This window comes from Canis lupus, chromosome 4 (assembly GCF_048164855.1).
Source record: "Canis lupus baileyi chromosome 4, mCanLup2.hap1, whole genome shotgun sequence".
Lineage (NCBI taxonomy): Eukaryota > Metazoa > Chordata > Mammalia > Carnivora > Canidae > Canis > Canis lupus.
Genome location: NC_132841.1, coordinates 53,457,369 through 53,475,933, shown reverse-complemented (window position 1 = coordinate 53,475,933; position 18,565 = coordinate 53,457,369). Strand labels below are relative to the sequence as shown.

General features: G+C 44.1%; 1 protein-coding gene across 1 annotated transcript in view; it reads right to left on the bottom strand.

Annotated features, from left to right (window-relative positions):
- The window catches only part of ADAM19 (ADAM metallopeptidase domain 19), an 83,345-nt gene that overhangs the window by 9,744 nt on the left and 55,036 nt on the right, over positions 1–18,565 (bottom strand). Inside the window, exons 9-19 of the mRNA XM_072824340.1 lie at positions 16,027–16,193; positions 14,034–14,118; positions 13,196–13,335; positions 11,324–11,501; positions 8,140–8,229; positions 5,337–5,532; positions 3,927–4,035; positions 2,443–2,647; positions 1,641–1,718; positions 1,420–1,528; positions 50–194 (exon numbers count right to left, since the gene is read on the bottom strand). Coding sequence (XP_072680441.1) covers positions 50–194; positions 1,420–1,528; positions 1,641–1,718; positions 2,443–2,647; positions 3,927–4,035; positions 5,337–5,532; positions 8,140–8,229; positions 11,324–11,501; positions 13,196–13,335; positions 14,034–14,118; positions 16,027–16,193 — 1,502 coding nt within the window. The remainder of the gene's footprint in view (positions 1–49; positions 195–1,419; positions 1,529–1,640; positions 1,719–2,442; positions 2,648–3,926; positions 4,036–5,336; positions 5,533–8,139; positions 8,230–11,323; positions 11,502–13,195; positions 13,336–14,033; positions 14,119–16,026; positions 16,194–18,565) is intronic.

The following is an 18,565-nucleotide window of genomic DNA, read 5'->3' as shown; positions in this document are numbered from 1 at the left end:
ACAAGTGGACCCCAGTCCTTCATGGCACCCCATCATACCCCCATCATACCTGAACTGTTGCCTCAGTTTGGAAGGGAGCGCCAAGGGCTTGAGTTGGCCCAGTTTGTTGTTCTGTTTACAGCAGCAGTATATCAGCATAAGGACTGCCAGCACAAATACGGCCGTGAACACTCCAGCTATCATAGGACCAACACCTTCCAGAAACAGAACCCAAGTGAGAAATTTAGAAGCTGTTTGGGCCACAGTAGTGTTGTTCAAACACTGTATTCCTGATTCTTCTTCAGATATTTGATTGCATTTAATATGTATTATTTATTTTAAGTTAAGAAGTATAATGAAACGCACACATGTACCACTGGGAATCCACTAATACTAGCTTAAACAAGTCATGTCAACTTGCTTTGTTCAGACCTTGTAATGAAGCTTCTCTAGCCACTTCTGCTGAATTGAAGAGTCCTTTTTGAGGCAAGGAGCTCAAGTTTTATTATTACTTACCACTAGTTTTTAGCCTGAATATGGTTTTTCTGGACACAAAGCTACCAACCCAAAATGCTGAAAGACTAAGACTGTTCTAAGACTAGAAGTCTCACCAGTAACCCACAACTTCATATTTGGTTTCAGCAAAGCCACCTCAGCATTCTCATAGATTATACTTTTAAGCATACAAAATAGATATACACCAGGGACACACTACTTTATCTGTTTTCTCTATTGGGATTTCTTCTCCAAAAGATTTCATTCAAGTACAAGTACTTTGCTATTGAAAGGAAAGAAAGAAAGAAAGAAAAGAAAGAAAGAAAGAAAGAAAGAAAGAAAGAAAGAAAGAAAGAAAGAAAAGAAAAGAAAAGAAAAGAAAAGAAAAGAAAAGAAAAGAAAAGAAAAGAAAAGAAAAGAAAAGAAAAGAAAAGAAAAGAAAAGAAAAGAAAAGAAAAGAAAAGAAAGAAGGGAGGGAGGAAAAGAAAGAGTTTGGGAACCAAACGGCTAGAATATCTGTGATTTACACTAAAAACTAAATTTTTTCACAGGTCTATTTCTCCATTTTAAGCTTTGTTCATCCAGGGATTCTGAACTATTATAATGTGCCCCAGGCTCATGATTCTTTTTGTGTGGCTGAGAAGGACCCATCACCAGCCCACTGTCCAAAACTGGATGAAATTATTCAATAACCTGTGTTCTCTCTTCATCTCTCTCACCCAAGCAGTGTCAGACCCTCTCAGTAGACATGGTAAGAGAAAAAACACTGAGAAGCGCCACCCGCCCCCAGCCTGTCAGCCTCACCCCTCTCCCACTTGGTTCCTCCTTTTTGTTCCCTCATCTACAAAATCAGGATAATGGGGCTGACCCGTTCCCTCTCTACAACATGCCACCCGCCCCCCCTCACAAAAGTGGGCAGAGGCCACGAGCAAGCCTAGCACTCACTGTCGGAGGGCATGGGTCCACTGTCGATGCTGCCCCCCTGGCCGGGCGTGTTGCAGAAGGGCGGGGCCCAGCCCTGGAAGCAGTGGCAGTTCTGGTTGTTGTTGCAGACCTGGAGGGAGGGAGGGGCACGGATGTCAGCACCCCAGAGCACTCCGGCCTCCCACGGGCCTGCCCTCACAGGCATCGGTGCAGAGGAGCCCCAGGACCCCGGGCACACGCACCCCATGGCCATTGCACTTCTTCCCACAGCCTTCTGTTTCGAAGAACGAGGTGTTCCTGCACTGCCCCTCGAAGCAAATCTGCAGTGGGGAGGAAAGCAAAGTGTCAGTCCAACAGCAGGGACACTGGTTGGCAATCAGGAAGCTGGAGTTTTCACACTTGGAATAGAGAAGACTCAAAAATGTGACTCACTTCCAGTTATTTATGGCCAAAAGGCCAGGACAGGATGATAGTTAGCTACATTCAGGTATTATTTTTGTGATCATAGAGAAAATAACAAATATATTATTAAAACATTACATTTAACATAATAAATATGTTATTACATTCTACATTACTGTGTTGGCTATATGTTAGTTAGTTATATATTCATATATAATAATTTAAGTATTAACCTTAAAAATAATGACGGTGATAGCAGTCGACTCTGTGCCATGTCTTATACTAAGGCTGCACATTTTTTTTTTTTTTTATAATTTTGTTCTCAGTTAACTCTGATTTAGGCGCCCTTATTTCCCCCATGCTTTTGGACTAGAGTCTAGGCCATTTCTTAAATCATATAATAATTCACAATGAAGACAGAAGTGATAATAGCTAGCCCCTCTAAGCAGTTTCCAGGGATTATCTCATTTAATCCTTACGACAATTCTAGGGGGTGGGTCATGCTATTACTAACATGCTTTACAAAGGAAGCCACTGAGGCTTGGAGAAGCCAGGAAGGTGGGATTTGAGCCTGGGCATCTTCCCTCCAGAGTTCACATTTCTTATTCTCTCTCCTCTCCCCTGAGTGGGGCAGGGACTCACGTGGTTGTAGCCACACTTGGTCCCGGTCATCACCAGGCCTGGGTCCAGCATGTCACCCTCTTCCTCGGGACCACGGTAGACATGGGTACCTCGGCATCGGATCTGCCTTCCATTCAAGATGATGGTGGTGTCAATGGGCACTGCGTTGGATTCCAGGGGCCGGGCCTCAGAACTCTGACACTGGATCTTCCCACACTTGGCATCTCTGAGCCCGAAAGAGAGGGAGGGAAGGGAGTGGAATCAGAGGCAAGGGAAGAGCCAGGGCTCAGAAGAGCTTTAGTCTTTCTTGACTAGGAGTGCAGGCTTGGATAGGGGAGCTCTAGGGACCCAGCACGAGAGATCTCATGTGAACTTAGACTAAGGATAGGAAATAAGATCCTTGTCCCCAGGTAGTACTAGGCCAGAGAACAGGCCTTGAGAAGTCCTCTTTACTGCAAGGACAACTGCCTGACCTGAGAAACCTGCCCCCTTATGCTCCATCCAACCCCATGCACCCAGATGCTGCAGCCAGAAGCCTGGTGTCATCCCCAACTCACCCATTCTCCCTCACTCCTGGGTTCCAGTGATTTTGGAGTCCTGTCCATCCTCCCTCATGTATATTAACCCTGAATCACATCGCCATCCTATTTTACCTGGACACCAGAGAACTGATCTCCCTGCTTCCAGTCTTGCCCCCACTGGAGTCTAATTTCCAAACTCCTCTCAAGCCAAAGTCCAAACTGTCCTAGTCATGCATTCAAGGCTTTTCATGATCTGGTGCTTGCTCAACTGTCCAGGCTCATTTCTCAGCCATTGCCTCCCCAATGCACCCCCACATTATGCATTAACTATACAAACTGCTACCAGCTCCTCCTACCACCAGTTTCTCTCTACTCATCTCCTGTGTACCCGCACCATTGCCCATTCTGTTCAACTAGGTAATTTCTCCAGATCTCAACTTAGGTGTAACTTACCTTGGGACCTACTAAGGAAAGGCTGACCTATTAAGTAAGACCTTGATCTAGTAAGACCAAGTTGGGTGGCTTCTCCACAGCTTTGTTATATGTATTGTAATGAAAAGTTCCATGTATTCAGCATAGTATTTGGCACATAGCAAACTCTCAACAGATAGTAGATGGGTGGATGGGTGGATGAATAGATGGATGGCTGCGGGAATGGTTGGTTGAAATGAATGAATAAATGAGTGACAGGTTACTCAGATGAGGGTACAATTAGCATCCCACAAAAATGACCCGAGAGAGCTGATTCCCTACCCGACTGTAAGGTCCCAAGAGAAGTCTGACCAGCTTTCTAGGAAGCATTGCCATCCACGCTCTCCTTTTGACTTCTTTAGACTGTACATTGTCCCACAATGGGCCTGAAATTCATGACTGACTCTGACAATTTATTTAAAGGCCCATGCTGCTGAGCTGGGCAGAAGTGAGGACAGAGGAGAAATTGCTCGGTCAACCTTAATCTTACAGGGTTGGCCCTGTGGTCATTACCTCATGTTGCATTTCTTGTGTTCCCCATTCATGTCTTTCCCACAGTTTCCAAAGGTATCCCCGGCCACATTCACCTTCTCAAAGCAGAGATCAGGAGCAGGCCGGGCTCCTGGGTGAGCAAGAAACATTTGTCAGCACATTAGCCAACTTTTGTAGAACTCAGAAGCCCCCCAAAGTGCAAAGCTAGCCCTTGGTAAAAAATTAAGAATTTTTTGGGGGAAGGAATGTTCAGCTTTTTCTTTCTGTACTGTTTTTGGGTACCCCCAACTTCTCATCAAACCCTGCTCATAGAAAAAGGGTATATACCAGTTCTTTACACCTTACTGAAGTATTATGTCTGTGAGAGGTTTGTGTGTTTACCTTCTCTGTAAGGAAAAAGCTCTGTCTTATTTCAGATTGTAAAATAGGTAATACATGCACAAAATTTTAAAGAAATGAAATATGTCTTTATTTTTCTAAGTAGCCATTCCAGTTCCTACTTCTCCACAACCTGAAGAAGCAGTCACAATTAGCAATGTATCTTCTAAAGGTAATTGTATCTCTCTATCTTCTAGATACAATTCTTGTATCTCTTCTAGAGATAATCTAATAAAGAATGGCAGTAATTCTATTCACTGTTCTGCATCTTGCACTTTGGGCTTATTGTAGGAGGTGTTTTTATTCAGTACACACAGAGTTGCCTCCTTCTTTTATTCAGCTGCAGAGTATTCCACTACATGGGTGTACCAGGATTAATTTAATCCGTCCTACTGAAGGATATATGGGTTGCTATTGCTATCACTAACACTGCTGCAGTGGAAATCTTTATAAATCTACCTTCACATACGTGCACAAATACCAGGATAGGATACACTCCTAAGTAGTGGAATAGAGGGGTCCAAAGAGAAATTCATATAGTTTTTGATATCTTCAAATTGCTTTCCAGAAAGGCTGTACTCTGTGTTTCCCCACATTCTCCACGCTACATTATCACCACTCTTACCATCATAGTTATGGTATTATTATATTAACTTTTCGGTCTTTGCCAGTCTGACATATGAGAAATCCTATCTCATAATAGTTATCACTTGCTTCCACTTAATATGAATGAGGTTAAATATTTTCTTACAGCCTAGGGCCATCTGAATTTCATTTTCTGTTCCTATGCTCTGCCCATCTTTCTGCTGGATGATTATTCTCTATTCACCCACTCTGGGAATTTAAAACATCAAGGACCTTGGGAAGGACACTGTTCACTGTCTCTCTCTCTCTCTGAAAGTCTACTCTGAGTCAAGGGGAGGGAGACAGGGAGTATCTAGAGAGGCCATGTTGAAGTCAAGGATCTAAGCTACGTCGGGGGCCTGACGGAGTGGAGGGCTGGCTTGGAAGTAGTGGGGTGGGAGGAGGGCCATTCTGTAGGAGGTGCCTTACCAGGACCCCAGAGCTGCTGGCACTGTTCCTGGTAGGTGAGGCACATGCCATTGTAGCAGTAGGCCTGGCCACCCTCACAGGGGGTGCCGTCCATCTGGTAGAAGTTGGTGGGGCAATGGGGAGACTTGCCCGTGCAGAATTCTGGGAGGTCACACTGCCGTGCCTGCTCACGGCACAGGGTCCCAGGGGCCAGCAGCTGAATGAACCAGACGGGAAAAACAGTCAATGTCTCAAATGCCCTCAATTCTTCCAGCAAAGAACTTGTGAGCATCACTCTCGTGAGAGTTTTCCCATTTCCATTGTTCCAGAGACTGTCTTTGGCATGACCTCATTAACTTAAACCATCATCAGCCTTCTAATATGAATAATGACTTAGAGGTTTTCAAGGTGTTTTTTCACAAATGTTAACTCATTTCCTCTTCTCAGCAGTTTGAAGAAGTAAGTAAGAATAATATTTATGCAACAATTTACGCAACAATTTACAGTTTACTAAGTGTTTTAGTAATCATGGCCACTTTTGTGAAGCCCCCACTTTAGTGCCTGGTACCAATATTACCTCATTCACTTTTCATGAGAGTCCTAGGTAATATAATTATCCCTGTTTTACAGATGATGAGACCTGAGGCAGAGGAGGTTAAGCAAGGTCCCAAAAGTCTGGTGGTCAGTAAGTGGTGGAAGAGCCAGGCCCCCTAATATATACACACAAATGTGTGTAAACTAGTATTCACACATCACCTCTGAATTTACAAAGCATTTCAGCAATAATATACTCCCGTTACTGAGCCAAGCACTGGACTAAGTTACACATATTGATCCCATGTGAGCTTCACAATATCCATGAGGCAGAAGCTGTTATTTGCCTCTTTCTGGAGATAAAATAACCAAATAACCTGATCAATAGCACAGCCATGGCAATGATAAAGACTAAGTTTGCCATTTGAATCTTCCAGTCTCACTGAGTGGTCAGTGTTACTGACCACCCCATTTTACAAATAAGGAACCTACACTAAGATGGTTACTATGCTGCCCCAAATTGCACTACCAGGGCTTGAAATGAAGGTCTCAGACTCCAAGCTTCATGTTTCTGCACACACTTCTCTCCAGAAAATCCTTTCTGAGACTTGAACTGAGTGGACATTGTCCATGCTTATTCTCAGGCCATGGTCCAAGCCTCAAAGGACTCCCTCCTCCAACCAACCAACACAACTCCATGAGGAGATGCCAAGTCAACCCTAGAGTCAAATCAAATGGTGAGTTTCCCCATAAGAAAAGCTACATCTGAGAACAGTGCCCTCCTCTTCCCTCCTCCCAGGTGACCCCACACCACCCGCAGGGCTTTCCTAGGAGAGAAGGCAGAGAACAGGCCATGCTGAGCAGCTTGCTAAAAGCATGGAGTAGGGGCGCTTGGGTGGCTCAGTGGTTGAGCATCTGCCTTTGGCTCAGGTCATGTTCCCAGGGTCCTGGGATTGAGTCCTGCATCAGGCTCCCTACAGGGAGCCTGCTTCTCCCTCTGCCTATGTATCTGTCTCTCTCTCTGCATCTCTCATGAATAAATAAAAAAATTTTTAGATAGATGATAGATAGAGCCTCTTGTTGCCGGTGGCCCTGTGTGGAGGAGGAAGACTCAGGACACATCTCTATCACGAAGGAGGATAGAGGTAGAGAGGACACACCTGGAGCCAGTGTGCCTGGGTTCAGATCCTAGCTTCTTAACCAGCAGTGGAGCCTGGGGCAGCTATTGAATCTCTCTGGGATGGCACGGAATAAATGGGATAATAACTTTCTCAAGGGATTGTTACAAGGACTGTATTCAAATAGAGCACTTCAACAGTTACCTAGCTCGTAAAGAGCACTCACTCAGCAAGTGCTAGGTGGAAGCACAGGTCCACAATTCTCATCCAAAACTTTGGGGCCAATGGGCTCCAACTTTTCAGGTTTCAGAAAGCAGACGTCACACATGTATACATACACACAGGTGGGTATATACATTCATATGTTATATAGGTATATTTATTATATGACCCCCCCAGCAACACCTGGGATTATACTTTATTAACAAACACATTAATTTTTCTACAACAAAATAGAAATATTCACTTTAAGTGTGTGTGTGTTTTAAAGACCATAATTATGTCAATTCAGGTAAAATTTGCTACCAGAAGAGTTAAGAAACTTTTTTCCCAGTTCTTAGAATTTTCTGAATTTCAGAATTATAGATAAGAGACTATAAAGATATAGTAAGATTAGTAGCAGTATTTTCCACATCAGGAGTGTAGGCTCCAGGGGTAGAAAAATGTGGTTCAGCCCCCTCTTGCTGTGTGACCTGGGATAAGCCACTTATCCCCTCTGAACTGCAGTTTACTCATCTTAAATTGAGGATATTAATATACATTTCATGGGACTTTTGTGAGGCTTGAATGAGACAATATATATAAAATTCCCTGCATAGTGCCTGCCATCTACTAAGTCCATTAATATTAACCAAAATTTTTATGATGATTATTATGATCTCCAAATAAAATCAAGCCTACTCTCTCTGGATACCTTTTTTTTTTTTTTTTTTTAAGTCTTCCATCTTCCAGTATGCACAGCCCTCTGGGATGATTTGAAGCCAGGAGGCATGGTATAGAAAATAGTAAACTTCATCCCAGGGGCCAGCCCAGATCCATGTTTCTGAAACTTTGATGCCATCCCTTCCCTGGGATGGAGGCTGAATCCTGACCATCAGCCCCCAGCAGAACACTGGGCTGTCAGGTCAGAACGCTGGAGCTCTGCGGGGCGGGGTAGGCAAAGGGCCTCTTACCTTACACTGGTGACAGCAGGCTCCATGGGCACATTCCGCCCCTTCTCTCAGGGTGCAGTTGGAGGCATTGCAGCACGGGTTATTACATTCCTGCAGAAGCAGAGGGAATGTCCATGAGCCTCTGGGGCAGCAGAGCAGGGAGACAGGAGTTGGGGTGGAGTGAAGCCCTTCATCCACATCCCACATTTCCCCAGCCCTGCCCCCCATGCCCTTGGGGCCCAGGCTCCCTAGAAAATTTTTACCAAAAATTTCATTTTATAGGTTTATAATGAAGGTAATGTATATTTATCACCAAAAATACATAAATGCACAATCGCCAGCAACATCACAACACAGACACAACTACATTTTGATTGTGAATATTTACCAGGCATTGTCCTCTTCACATATAGATACATATTTAGTTTACAAAATGATAGTATCCATACTGCTTTTTAATGTAATATAATATGTACATTTGCCCCTGCAGTCCTGTGTTCTTCCAAAACACGATTTTTAGCATAATATTATACTATATAGGAATTCTGGGATTTATTTTTCTCATTCCCAATAGAATGTCCAGAGACCCTGTCTTCTACTGCTGCCCTTCTTGCCCTCACAGCCCCAGGCCTCTTATCCCATAAGAAAAGGCCATCAAAAGCAAAAGCTATGCTGCAATAAGGTCTGAACACAGTTTTTTGTTTTAAAGATTTTATTTATTTATTTGACAGAGAAGGAGAGCACACAAGCAGGCAGAGCAGCAGGCAGAGGGAAAGGGAGAAGCAGGCTCCCCGTCCAGCAGGGAGTCCGATGCAGGACTCGATCCCAGGGCCCTGAGATCATGGCCTGAGCCATGGCCTTCCTAAACCTTTACCACAGATCATACTAACTAGCTGAAGGTAGATGCTCAACTGACTGAGCCACCCAAGACAGTTGGGTGAGCCTCCCAACTGAACACAGTTCCTTAGACTGCCCTCCCCATCGGTTGCTCTTCCTCACTCTTCACTGGCTTGGACCTTTCTGAAACAGAAGGTCTTTAGGGGTTCCATGCTCTCCTCTCTTCCTTCTTGCCTTATGGGTCCTGATTTGCTGATGTACAGCATGAAATTTAAAAGATGATGAGGGGCACCTGGAGATCCAGTCAGTTAAACTTCTGCCTTCGGCTCAGGTCATGATCCCAGGGTCCTGGGACCAAGCCCTGCATCAAACTCCCTGCTCGGTGAGGAGTCTGCTTCTGTCCCTTTGTTGTTCCCCCCACTCGTGTTCTTGCTTTCTTTCTCTCCCTTTCTTGCTCATTTTCTCTCAAATAAACAAAATCTCTAAAAGATGATGAGACACCCCAATGACCCCCAAGTGTCCTTATCACACCCCTACTATATTCATAGGCCTATCTATCCCAAACCATTTCTTGACAATGCGCCAGGCAGGCTCCATGCATAGGTCCATCACAGCCTTGTGAGGCAGGATTATTCCCATTTCACAGATGGGGAAATGGAGCTCAAATAAGTCCTATGCTGGTCAAGGTACACACCCAGCAAGTGCTGCACCTGAATTCAAGCCATGTCTGCTTGGGAACTGTCCCATGCTAATGAACCATATCATAACCCTAACTGTCCAGGTCTAGCGTGTTGGAGGGACACATTACATGCCTGACTATGATGCCCATCCACTTGTTTCCCGTAAGAGAAGGAAAAGGATACTTTCCGTCCATTAGTCTCCCACTATCCCAGGCTCCAGGCAGACCGTGTTCCTTCCCACTTCAGGGCATAGTTCCTCCTCTCGCTGAAATGTGCTTTCTCTTCTTGTGCTCCTCAGTAACTCCTAACTTAGCCTTTGGATATGGGATCAGAAGTCACACTCCCACCTGAGTAGAGCAGCTCTTCTCATACTGCAAATGCTCACAGCACAATATCACTGGCCTTCCTAAACCTTTACCACAGATCATACTCATATACTTTTGTAATTATTTGGTCAATGTGTTTCCCCCAGTAGATGATATGCTCCACAAGGACAGGAACCATGTCTATTTTTGCTATCCATCCTATCCCTAGCACCCAACATAGTGCCCCACACTCAGTAAATATGTGCTGAACATAAGCCAACTGGCTGAGCCCACTTGTGGATTGCTCCTCAACTCCACTAGACTCTCCATGGTAAGACGGACAACTCCCTCCTTTCTGATGGGTCTGGACTGATCTCTCTGAACTCATGGTGGTGGGGATGGCAGAGCCTCTAACTAGTTTTTATTTTATTATGAAAGTTATGTGCTGACATTAAAGACAAAAATCAGGGGTGCTTGGTTGCTCAGTCAGTTGAGCATCTGACTTTGACTTTGGTTCAGGTCATGATCTCAGTGTCGTGAGATTGAGCCCTGAGTCAGGCTGTGCACTGAGTGTGGAGTCTGCTTAAGATACTCTCTCTCCCTCTCACCAAGCTCCACCTCTGCTCTCTCTCTCTCTCTCTCTAAAACCATGCAAAACTAAAAAACAAAAATCAAACCATAGGGAAGGTTATAAAATCAAATAGTCTTACACACACCCTCAGCCTCCCCTTCCACAATTTACTGTTTTGCATATGTTAACGTGCATATCTTATCCTCCAGAAAATAGACATGAAACTATCCAGTTCCGCTTTTTTGCAAAAAATAACACACATCTGTCAAAAATGACAGCACCATGCTGCATGCCCACCACTCATTCTGAAGAGAAGGAGGAAACAGCTTGCACACAAACAGTTCTGTTCCTTCTTCCTGCAGCAGCCCTTTCCAGACCTAACAGTATTTCCTACATCCTCTTTCAATCATCTCTTCTCTAGGCCAAGTAGCATAAGCTTATTATTTTAAGCATCCTTAGGGCCCAGGTTCAAGTTCATATATCCAGCTGTGTGGCATTGAAAAAAAAATCAGTGGAGCTGGAGGACAAGGAAGGCCATCTGTAACTGCCCTGGGGAGGAGATTATAGGCTTTGGTTAGACCAGACACTCACAAGGAGAATCCCACCCTGACCTGGACACCAACAGTGCCAACCTAAAACTGAGAGGGTCTGCAAAAATGGTCCACATCTGTTTGGTGACGGGGTCTTTAATAGCCAAGTGAATGTGGGAAATGCCTAAGACTCAGAAGTGTTCGGTTGCATTCTCTTTGACTTTAAGATTTGAAACCAGTGCACAATCTTCCCTTCCTGCTAGCACTACCATGCCACCTTACCTCTTCCTCCCCACAGTCACATTCTTCCCCATCTTCCAGGTAACCGTTTCCACACCTCCGGCCTCCATACAGCGTCCTGGTGTCTGGCATGTTGGAGAGACACATCCCACCGCCTGACTGCAGATACCTGTCCAGCTCCTTCCTGTTGCATCCATTGAACACTCTTGGAAAGGGATGCCTGGCAGAGAATAAGGCTGGAGTTGATTGGGAATCTGAGCAGCAAGCAGCCAGAATAGTCTTAATCCTGCTGCCTATGATGCTGATTCCACCTAGACTCAGACCCCCACCGTCTCACGCACACACATTCTGTCCTCTTAGAACATCGCTGATACATTCTCTTACAATTCTTTCTAACCACCCCATAATGTTCTTTTTTCCCCTCACTGTGCAAGGAGGTGTCTGAGAATCAGAAGCAGCAGTTTCTTCCCTTTGTAGGAAGAGGTTGCAATAAATAAAGGGTTATGAATATGTTACAATAGGTTTCCTGAGTCTTAGAGCTGAATAAAATACTAGCCAACCCAAACTTTTCCTGAAGCTTTTATCAGATGGAGATTTTCTTGGAACTGAAGACCAAGCCAAAAAAAGCCAAGATCATGGGTTTAATTTTTTTCATTGGGCCAGTGATCTTATGACCTCTATTCTAAGGATGCAGGCAGCACTCCAAACTCAACCAGCAATTCACAAATGCATAGTTTCATCACCAGATTATGAAAGGTCCTGGGTCCTGCTATTGGAAAAAAAGAATCAGAAGTCATATATTCTCTAGCAGCAGGTCAGTACCACAATTTGGGTCTATAAAGGAAGAGTTATCCTGTTCTAAACCAACTAAAAGTTATACACTGGAGGTTTCCCTTCAGTTGTCAGCTCTGTCACCAGGAATTTGTGGCCAACAATTTTTAAACTACTTTAGTAGTTTATATTTGCCTCTAGTTTAAAAACAAAATTGTGTAGTAATTAATATAACTCTCAACCACAGGACTATAAATATGCTTTTTAGATTGAGAGAGAAAGGGATGGACTTCATGGTAAGCTCTTAGGGATTTGAACATGACCCATGGAGCTGCATCCTGCACGTCAACATCATCCTTTGTATGTCACAGCCAAGAAGCAATGGAAAACACCGGATGATGGAACTCCAAGAAAAGTGCATTTCCTCTTAAAGACACTGAAATACCATTCCCTAAGAACCATAAGTAGGCTCTAATGGTCTGGGGTAAAGGGAACACAAACTCCCACCATGATGCCTTCAAAAGAGCAACTCAGGTCTTGGGAGAACCCAATGTTCTCTGCTGTATGAGTCCAGATACTAAATATTAAGAGTTGTGGCTGTTTCTCTTTCAAAGGCTCTGGTTAAAAAAAAATCCTCACAAATACAGGGAGATGTAGCTGGCTTGTTCTTATCCTCATGGTAAATGCAACCTGTAAATTCCTGGAGGGGTCACTATGCAGGCATGGATGCTCCCCTCCCTTTTCCTTGTTGGGTAGGCTACATCAGAATCTTGAATCAGCACTGACCAAATTTCCTTGGGACGGAGAGATTGAAGGGTTGGGGCTATTCAACATAGGTCCTCTTCAAAAATTCAAGAAATGAAAAAGAAACATGCGGTCAGGCCAATTTTATAGCTGAGAACTCTATGACAGAAATCAAGTATATCTAGGGTTCCACCAGCACCAAAGTACCTGCTACAAACCTAATGTTCCTTGCACACATTTGCTTTCTTAGTTCTCTTTCAATTTCTTTGTTGTAAACTGCATTTCCCTCCATGGCCCCTGCAAGAGGTATAACAGAGGCTCCTAGGGCCAACTGGGAGGAACACTTGGGTTATACTGTCCTCAAATGTTCTGCTCTCCTTGTCATGGCGCTTGACTCACCCAGTGGCAGCTGCCATGATGCACCCGCCATCAGCTGCGCTGGCTGAGCAGCATTCTGCAGAATCGTGGCTCATGCCGAAGTTGTGGCCCATCTCATGGGCCATGGTGGCAGCCACACCAATGGCATTCTCAGAGTGGTCCTGCCCAAGGAGAGAGTTAGAGTCAAGAGGGCAGCTCTCCATACTCCCTGTTTCTGTCTTTTCTTAGCCAGGCCTCACAGCTGTCCACTGATTCCATGAACAGCACATCAGGTTCGGTGATGAAAGCCTGTGCTTTAACTGTCATGCTACATCTGTGGATGAATATAGGGTAGATAAAGGGGTGGACAAACAGATGGAGAGCAGGCCTCCATCTACTTCACAGGTTAGAAATGGATAGTCAAAACAGTCCCACCAAGCCAGAGAGAATTTCAAAAGAAGGCAGTAATTTCCTAACCATGACTTTGAGACAAGCAATTGTTTCATAATAACATGCATAAAAACACAAAACTGAGGATTAAAAAATAATTTTTATCTCTATTATCTACTGTATGTTCTCCAGCCCCTGGTTTGGAACACAAGAGACCTAGCTGACATCACTAGATGTAATGTAATCACTTCCAGGGTTCTCCTGAGCTTGAAAATTGGGGATGAACTATAAAGAAATGAAAATTCACCCCTGGGTACCTCCATCTCTTAGAACTTAATGACTTCATTTTAAACAACTGCCCTCCTTGATGTCAAGCTTTTTTTTCTCCCCCACAATAATAAATATAAACATTTTTTTCCACATTTTTTCCTCCTGTCCCATGAGGCAGTTTTCTGCCTTCTGCAGCATCAACATATTGGCTGAGACTCACCATGTTGACTCCTCCAGACTGGTACACGGAGCACATGGCCATGAGGGGGGCCAGCCCGATGGTGGTGCCATGGAAAGACATGCCCCTGCAGGAAGGAACAAGAGAAGGTCACTCAGGAGTGGACAGCCCTCATGGCGTTCCTTGGCCCTGCTGACATTGCCAGATCATTCCCAAGGAGAGAAACCCCGGTATTCTAGGCCAGTTGGACAACTTCCAGGTCACCACACCTCTCACCTACTCTCTCACTGCTTCAGAGAAATGGAGGGAGCAAAAGGTCACTTTTTCCCACAATATGCCCAGAGCCCCGTTCCCTGGAAGGAAATGGGCAGGGCTCACAAAGCTGCATCCCATTCCTGCTGCAGAGGAAAAGGTCAAGGGGAGGAGCTGAGGAAAGAGTGGCACAGGTCCTGATGCTAATATGACTCATGAGCACTTCTGTCAGCTGCCAGGGTCCCATTGCCATATCCCTGGCTCTATGGTATGTGTATGGGTATGCGGTGGGGGGATTGGGCAGCAGCTGTGGGGGCTGATGCTTCATTTCCTCATCACCCTGGGGCCAAGGAAACAGATGTGTCCCATCAAGAGCCTCACAAAGTGCAGCTGGGTGCAAAGATGAGCTGTTTCTGCCTCTGTTTTGCAATTGTGAGGCAAATCTGCCAACAGCCAGCTACATGCCTCCAGTACAATGCATCCCTCTCTCAGCTGTATCCATCCAGGACAGGGGAGAGGGAATGAATAAAACACCAGTATTCTCAGGCATGCCACAAACATGGAATTTATTTAAAGGCTCCACATGGAAATTCATTATGTGGTGCTTTCGTATCTCCATGTTTATCTTCTCATCTAGACCATGAGATGTTTGAGAGCCAAGATGACCTTATTTATTTGGGTGTCACCAGAACTTAGCATAGAATCTGACACACAGAGGGCACTCAATAAATGTTTGCTGAATTGAAGGCAGATTGTTCTTTAGAGAAAAAAATCTGCAAAAGAACACATAAAACATATGCAAATCTCTATGAAGCCCCACAGGTTATCTTATAAACTTAGACATGGCCCTGAGGAAGTCCTACTGGACACCTGGATTCAAGGTCTTGCCCAAAGCAGGACACCAACCAAGCTTTGCAAATTCAAGCAAAACCCAAAAACTTCCTAGGTGAAGGTTCCATTGTGAAATAACCACAGCCAGAGTTTGGGTACATTTATTTCCCCATTTCTTTTTAAGAGTGAACAAATGATTATTGATTCAGAGAGATATTTTTAGGGAGCAAAAGGAAAATAGCCTTGCTATGTCTGTGCCTTTTGCTACAACTGTCTCAGAATACCATTGGAAGTCAACACTAAAAACATCAAATGTACACCCCTCCCCTGGGGGGCCTCATGTGCCACCATGATTCCCAACACTATCTGTTCATTTCTCTCCAGGACTGAAGAAATTCCAGCACAACACCCTCCACCCCCCAATGTCTCCCTCCCACCAAACGCACGGTTCCTACGCTATCTGCCACTGGAACTGGTTCAGGGTCTCAGCCCTGAGCCCCCAGGAACAACGTGAAGGGCAACCTAAGGAAGCCTCTCTTCTGCTACTGCTTTGGGAAATTACCACGCCTACTAAAATAAAGCACCAGGAAGACCCAAATGAGCCCCCTAGAAAGTCTGTTTGAAGGCAGCCCCCAACAGTCAGCCACTTCCCGATATACATCCAACTGTTTCAGAGGTTCACCTGAACATGGCCTAAGTCTAATTTTCTCACCTAGATCATAAACACTTCTTGGGGTTGTTAAGACTCTTAGGGTTTTGATATTTTCCTGGGTGTACTGGGGGCAGAGCACACATCTGAGAAGTAAGTGATTATTTAGACCAGAGAGGCAGGATGGCTAGTACCACCCACTCTCAGCACTGGGGGAGGGCGGCGGACAGCACAGCACCCGCACTGCAGGCAGGGGCTGTGCAGCCAGGCCCGAGGAAACGCACATGGAAAGAGGCCACTTACGTGATTAACTGTGCGTTGTCATGGTTCTTCTGGGTGAGCAGCTTGCGCCTCCAACTGAGAAATGACCATAGAGTAGAGTAGGGGTTCTCGGAAACTTCACACATATTCCCGTGAGTCCATACTTCCAAGCCCACGAGGGCAATCCGGATGTTCAAGGATCGGTAAAACTGAAAAAGCACACACGAATGCCACAGCATCATCTGTCAACACCAGGAGATTTATATGCCCCTCCCTAGCCTCAGCACTTGGAACAGGGGCCGGATTTCTCTCCTGTACATTCCTCGAAGGGCATGGAGGCAACAGGGGCTGCTGTTCACGTTTTTCAGAAGGAATCAATGAGATGCTGAGAAAGATACACAACGTTCTGGTGCCAGAGATGGGTCATTAAGCTTAGAGGAAAGAAGCCTGAGATGGAGGTTTAGGCGGTTCCTATAACCAGAATTACCAGAATTACAGAATATGTAGTCTTTGTTTCTGGCTTCCTTCACTTAGCATATTTTTGAGATTCATCCATCTCATGGTCTATGTCTGTCATTATTTGTATTGCTAAATGGTATTTCGCTGTATGGAGATACCAAATTGTACAGAGATGCATTTTTGTGTGAGGTCTCCCACTCATTTTGGAGTAAATGGGTGTACATAATATACAAGTAGCTAGATACACTTATTCTTGAAAGTTTCCTTTCCTGTCACTGGAGCTGTTTGGGCTTTGTCACAAAGGCCACAAACAGGTGGCCAGCATGAGACTGCGAAGGTCCCAGATACCGTTTAGAGTTCTGTCCAAACCAGAGATCCTGAAATTCTATAAATGAGACCTGACTCCCAGGTTCCTTCAGAGTAGAGCTACACCTGGTGTTTGTGATGTGGTATGTTTCACCTCGTGCACATATAAACAGGAAGAGCGTTTTCTTTAAAGCAAAGTACTACTGGGGGCACCTGGGTGGCTCAGTGGTTGAGCATCTGTCTTCAGCTCAGGGTGTGTTCTCAGGATCCTGGGATGAGTCCCATTACAAATATATGTATCTGCCAAGGTGGAGCCACTTTAAAGAGTGAGTTTTGTCTTGTATCTGAAATGGATACAAGCGTATGTTTAAACTGCAAGATTTTTACTTGCTAGAGAATCTGTTTTAATATAGTGGTTTGGCCTCTGATTATTTATAGGTTTTGTAAATTTTAGAATCAATTTCTCTTTAAGGTGGCTCAGATTTTTCAACTCTTGTGCACATAAAATTGAGTTGAAGTTCATTGTGCCTTTTTTTCTTTATCCAAATTTTGAGTTAAAGCTTCATATGGTAACTGCATCCTGTTCAGACACTGTAGTCGAAATTTTTGAAACTGTGTGGTGTTCACTAAAAGTAGGAATAACAAAGTCAAAGCTAATTAAGGTCACAAACTTCGGTGAAACCCTTAAAGTCCAAATCTTCTTGATATTGTGAATTGTACCCCTTCCAGGTTAGTTTCTTCTGGACTCTCCATACTCCTTACAGTTACCTTTTAAATTTTGCACACATTGAGATTAAATTGGGCCTCTACTGTGCCGATTCCTATTTCCTCTTGTGTTTTAAGTGTGAACTAACAACATAAGTGAACATTAGCATCAAGTAGTGCAGACATATGTGTGCATTTGCTTGATTCAATTTGTTGTGACCTTATCAGTTTGGAATTGGAATTGCGCCATTTCGTAGACAAAGGAAACTAAGTATATTGCTGCACTTTTAAGTTTTCAGAACAGTGTTGAAAAATTGCATTGTTTTTATTTTTTTTAAACTCAGTTAAAAAAGACTAAAACGTTCTTTCAAAAGAGGCATCTAAATGTGTTCCTAATTTTGTATATGGGCTTAGGTTTTGTAACCAATAAAAAAAAGCTGCTATCAAATACGATAAAAAAAAAATTTCTTCTCCCTCTGCCTGTGCCTCTGCCTCTCTCTGTCTCTCATAAATAAATAAATAAATAAATAAATAAATAAATAAATAAATAAATAAATAAATAAATACAACCTTTAAAAGAAAGAAAAAGCTAAGTACCACGGAAGGCATAGGTTCAAAGGATTCTTTGGCCTACCCTAGAGATTACTGAGGCAGTTACTCTGAAAAAAAAAAAAAAAAATTGCACGCAAATCTAGGTCACATGAGCAGAAGATACCATCTTAAATCCAAAACTGGCAGGTACTGCAGCTGCTAAAAACAACAATCGTAACATCAATGTTTATCAAGCACATTCTATGTTCCAAGCACGGAAGCTTAGAAAAGTTCAGTAACTTGCCCAAAGTCTTAGCAGGAGGATGGTGGAGCCAGGATTAAGGCCCAGATTATCAGATCAGACCCCAGAGCCACTCAAGACCCTCACTGCTTCAGTGCTGGCCTATTACACATCCAGAGACTCATCTTGCCCCCCAGAAGTTGTGGTGTAAGATGGGCTCCAGATTCAGTGAAGTAGCAGTTGATTTCAAAGGAAAGTCATTTTCCCATTTTGTGCCAGGTCAATCATTACAGAGAATAAAGGGTTTGAACTTGCTGCCTGAGGGAGCTTTTAAGGACG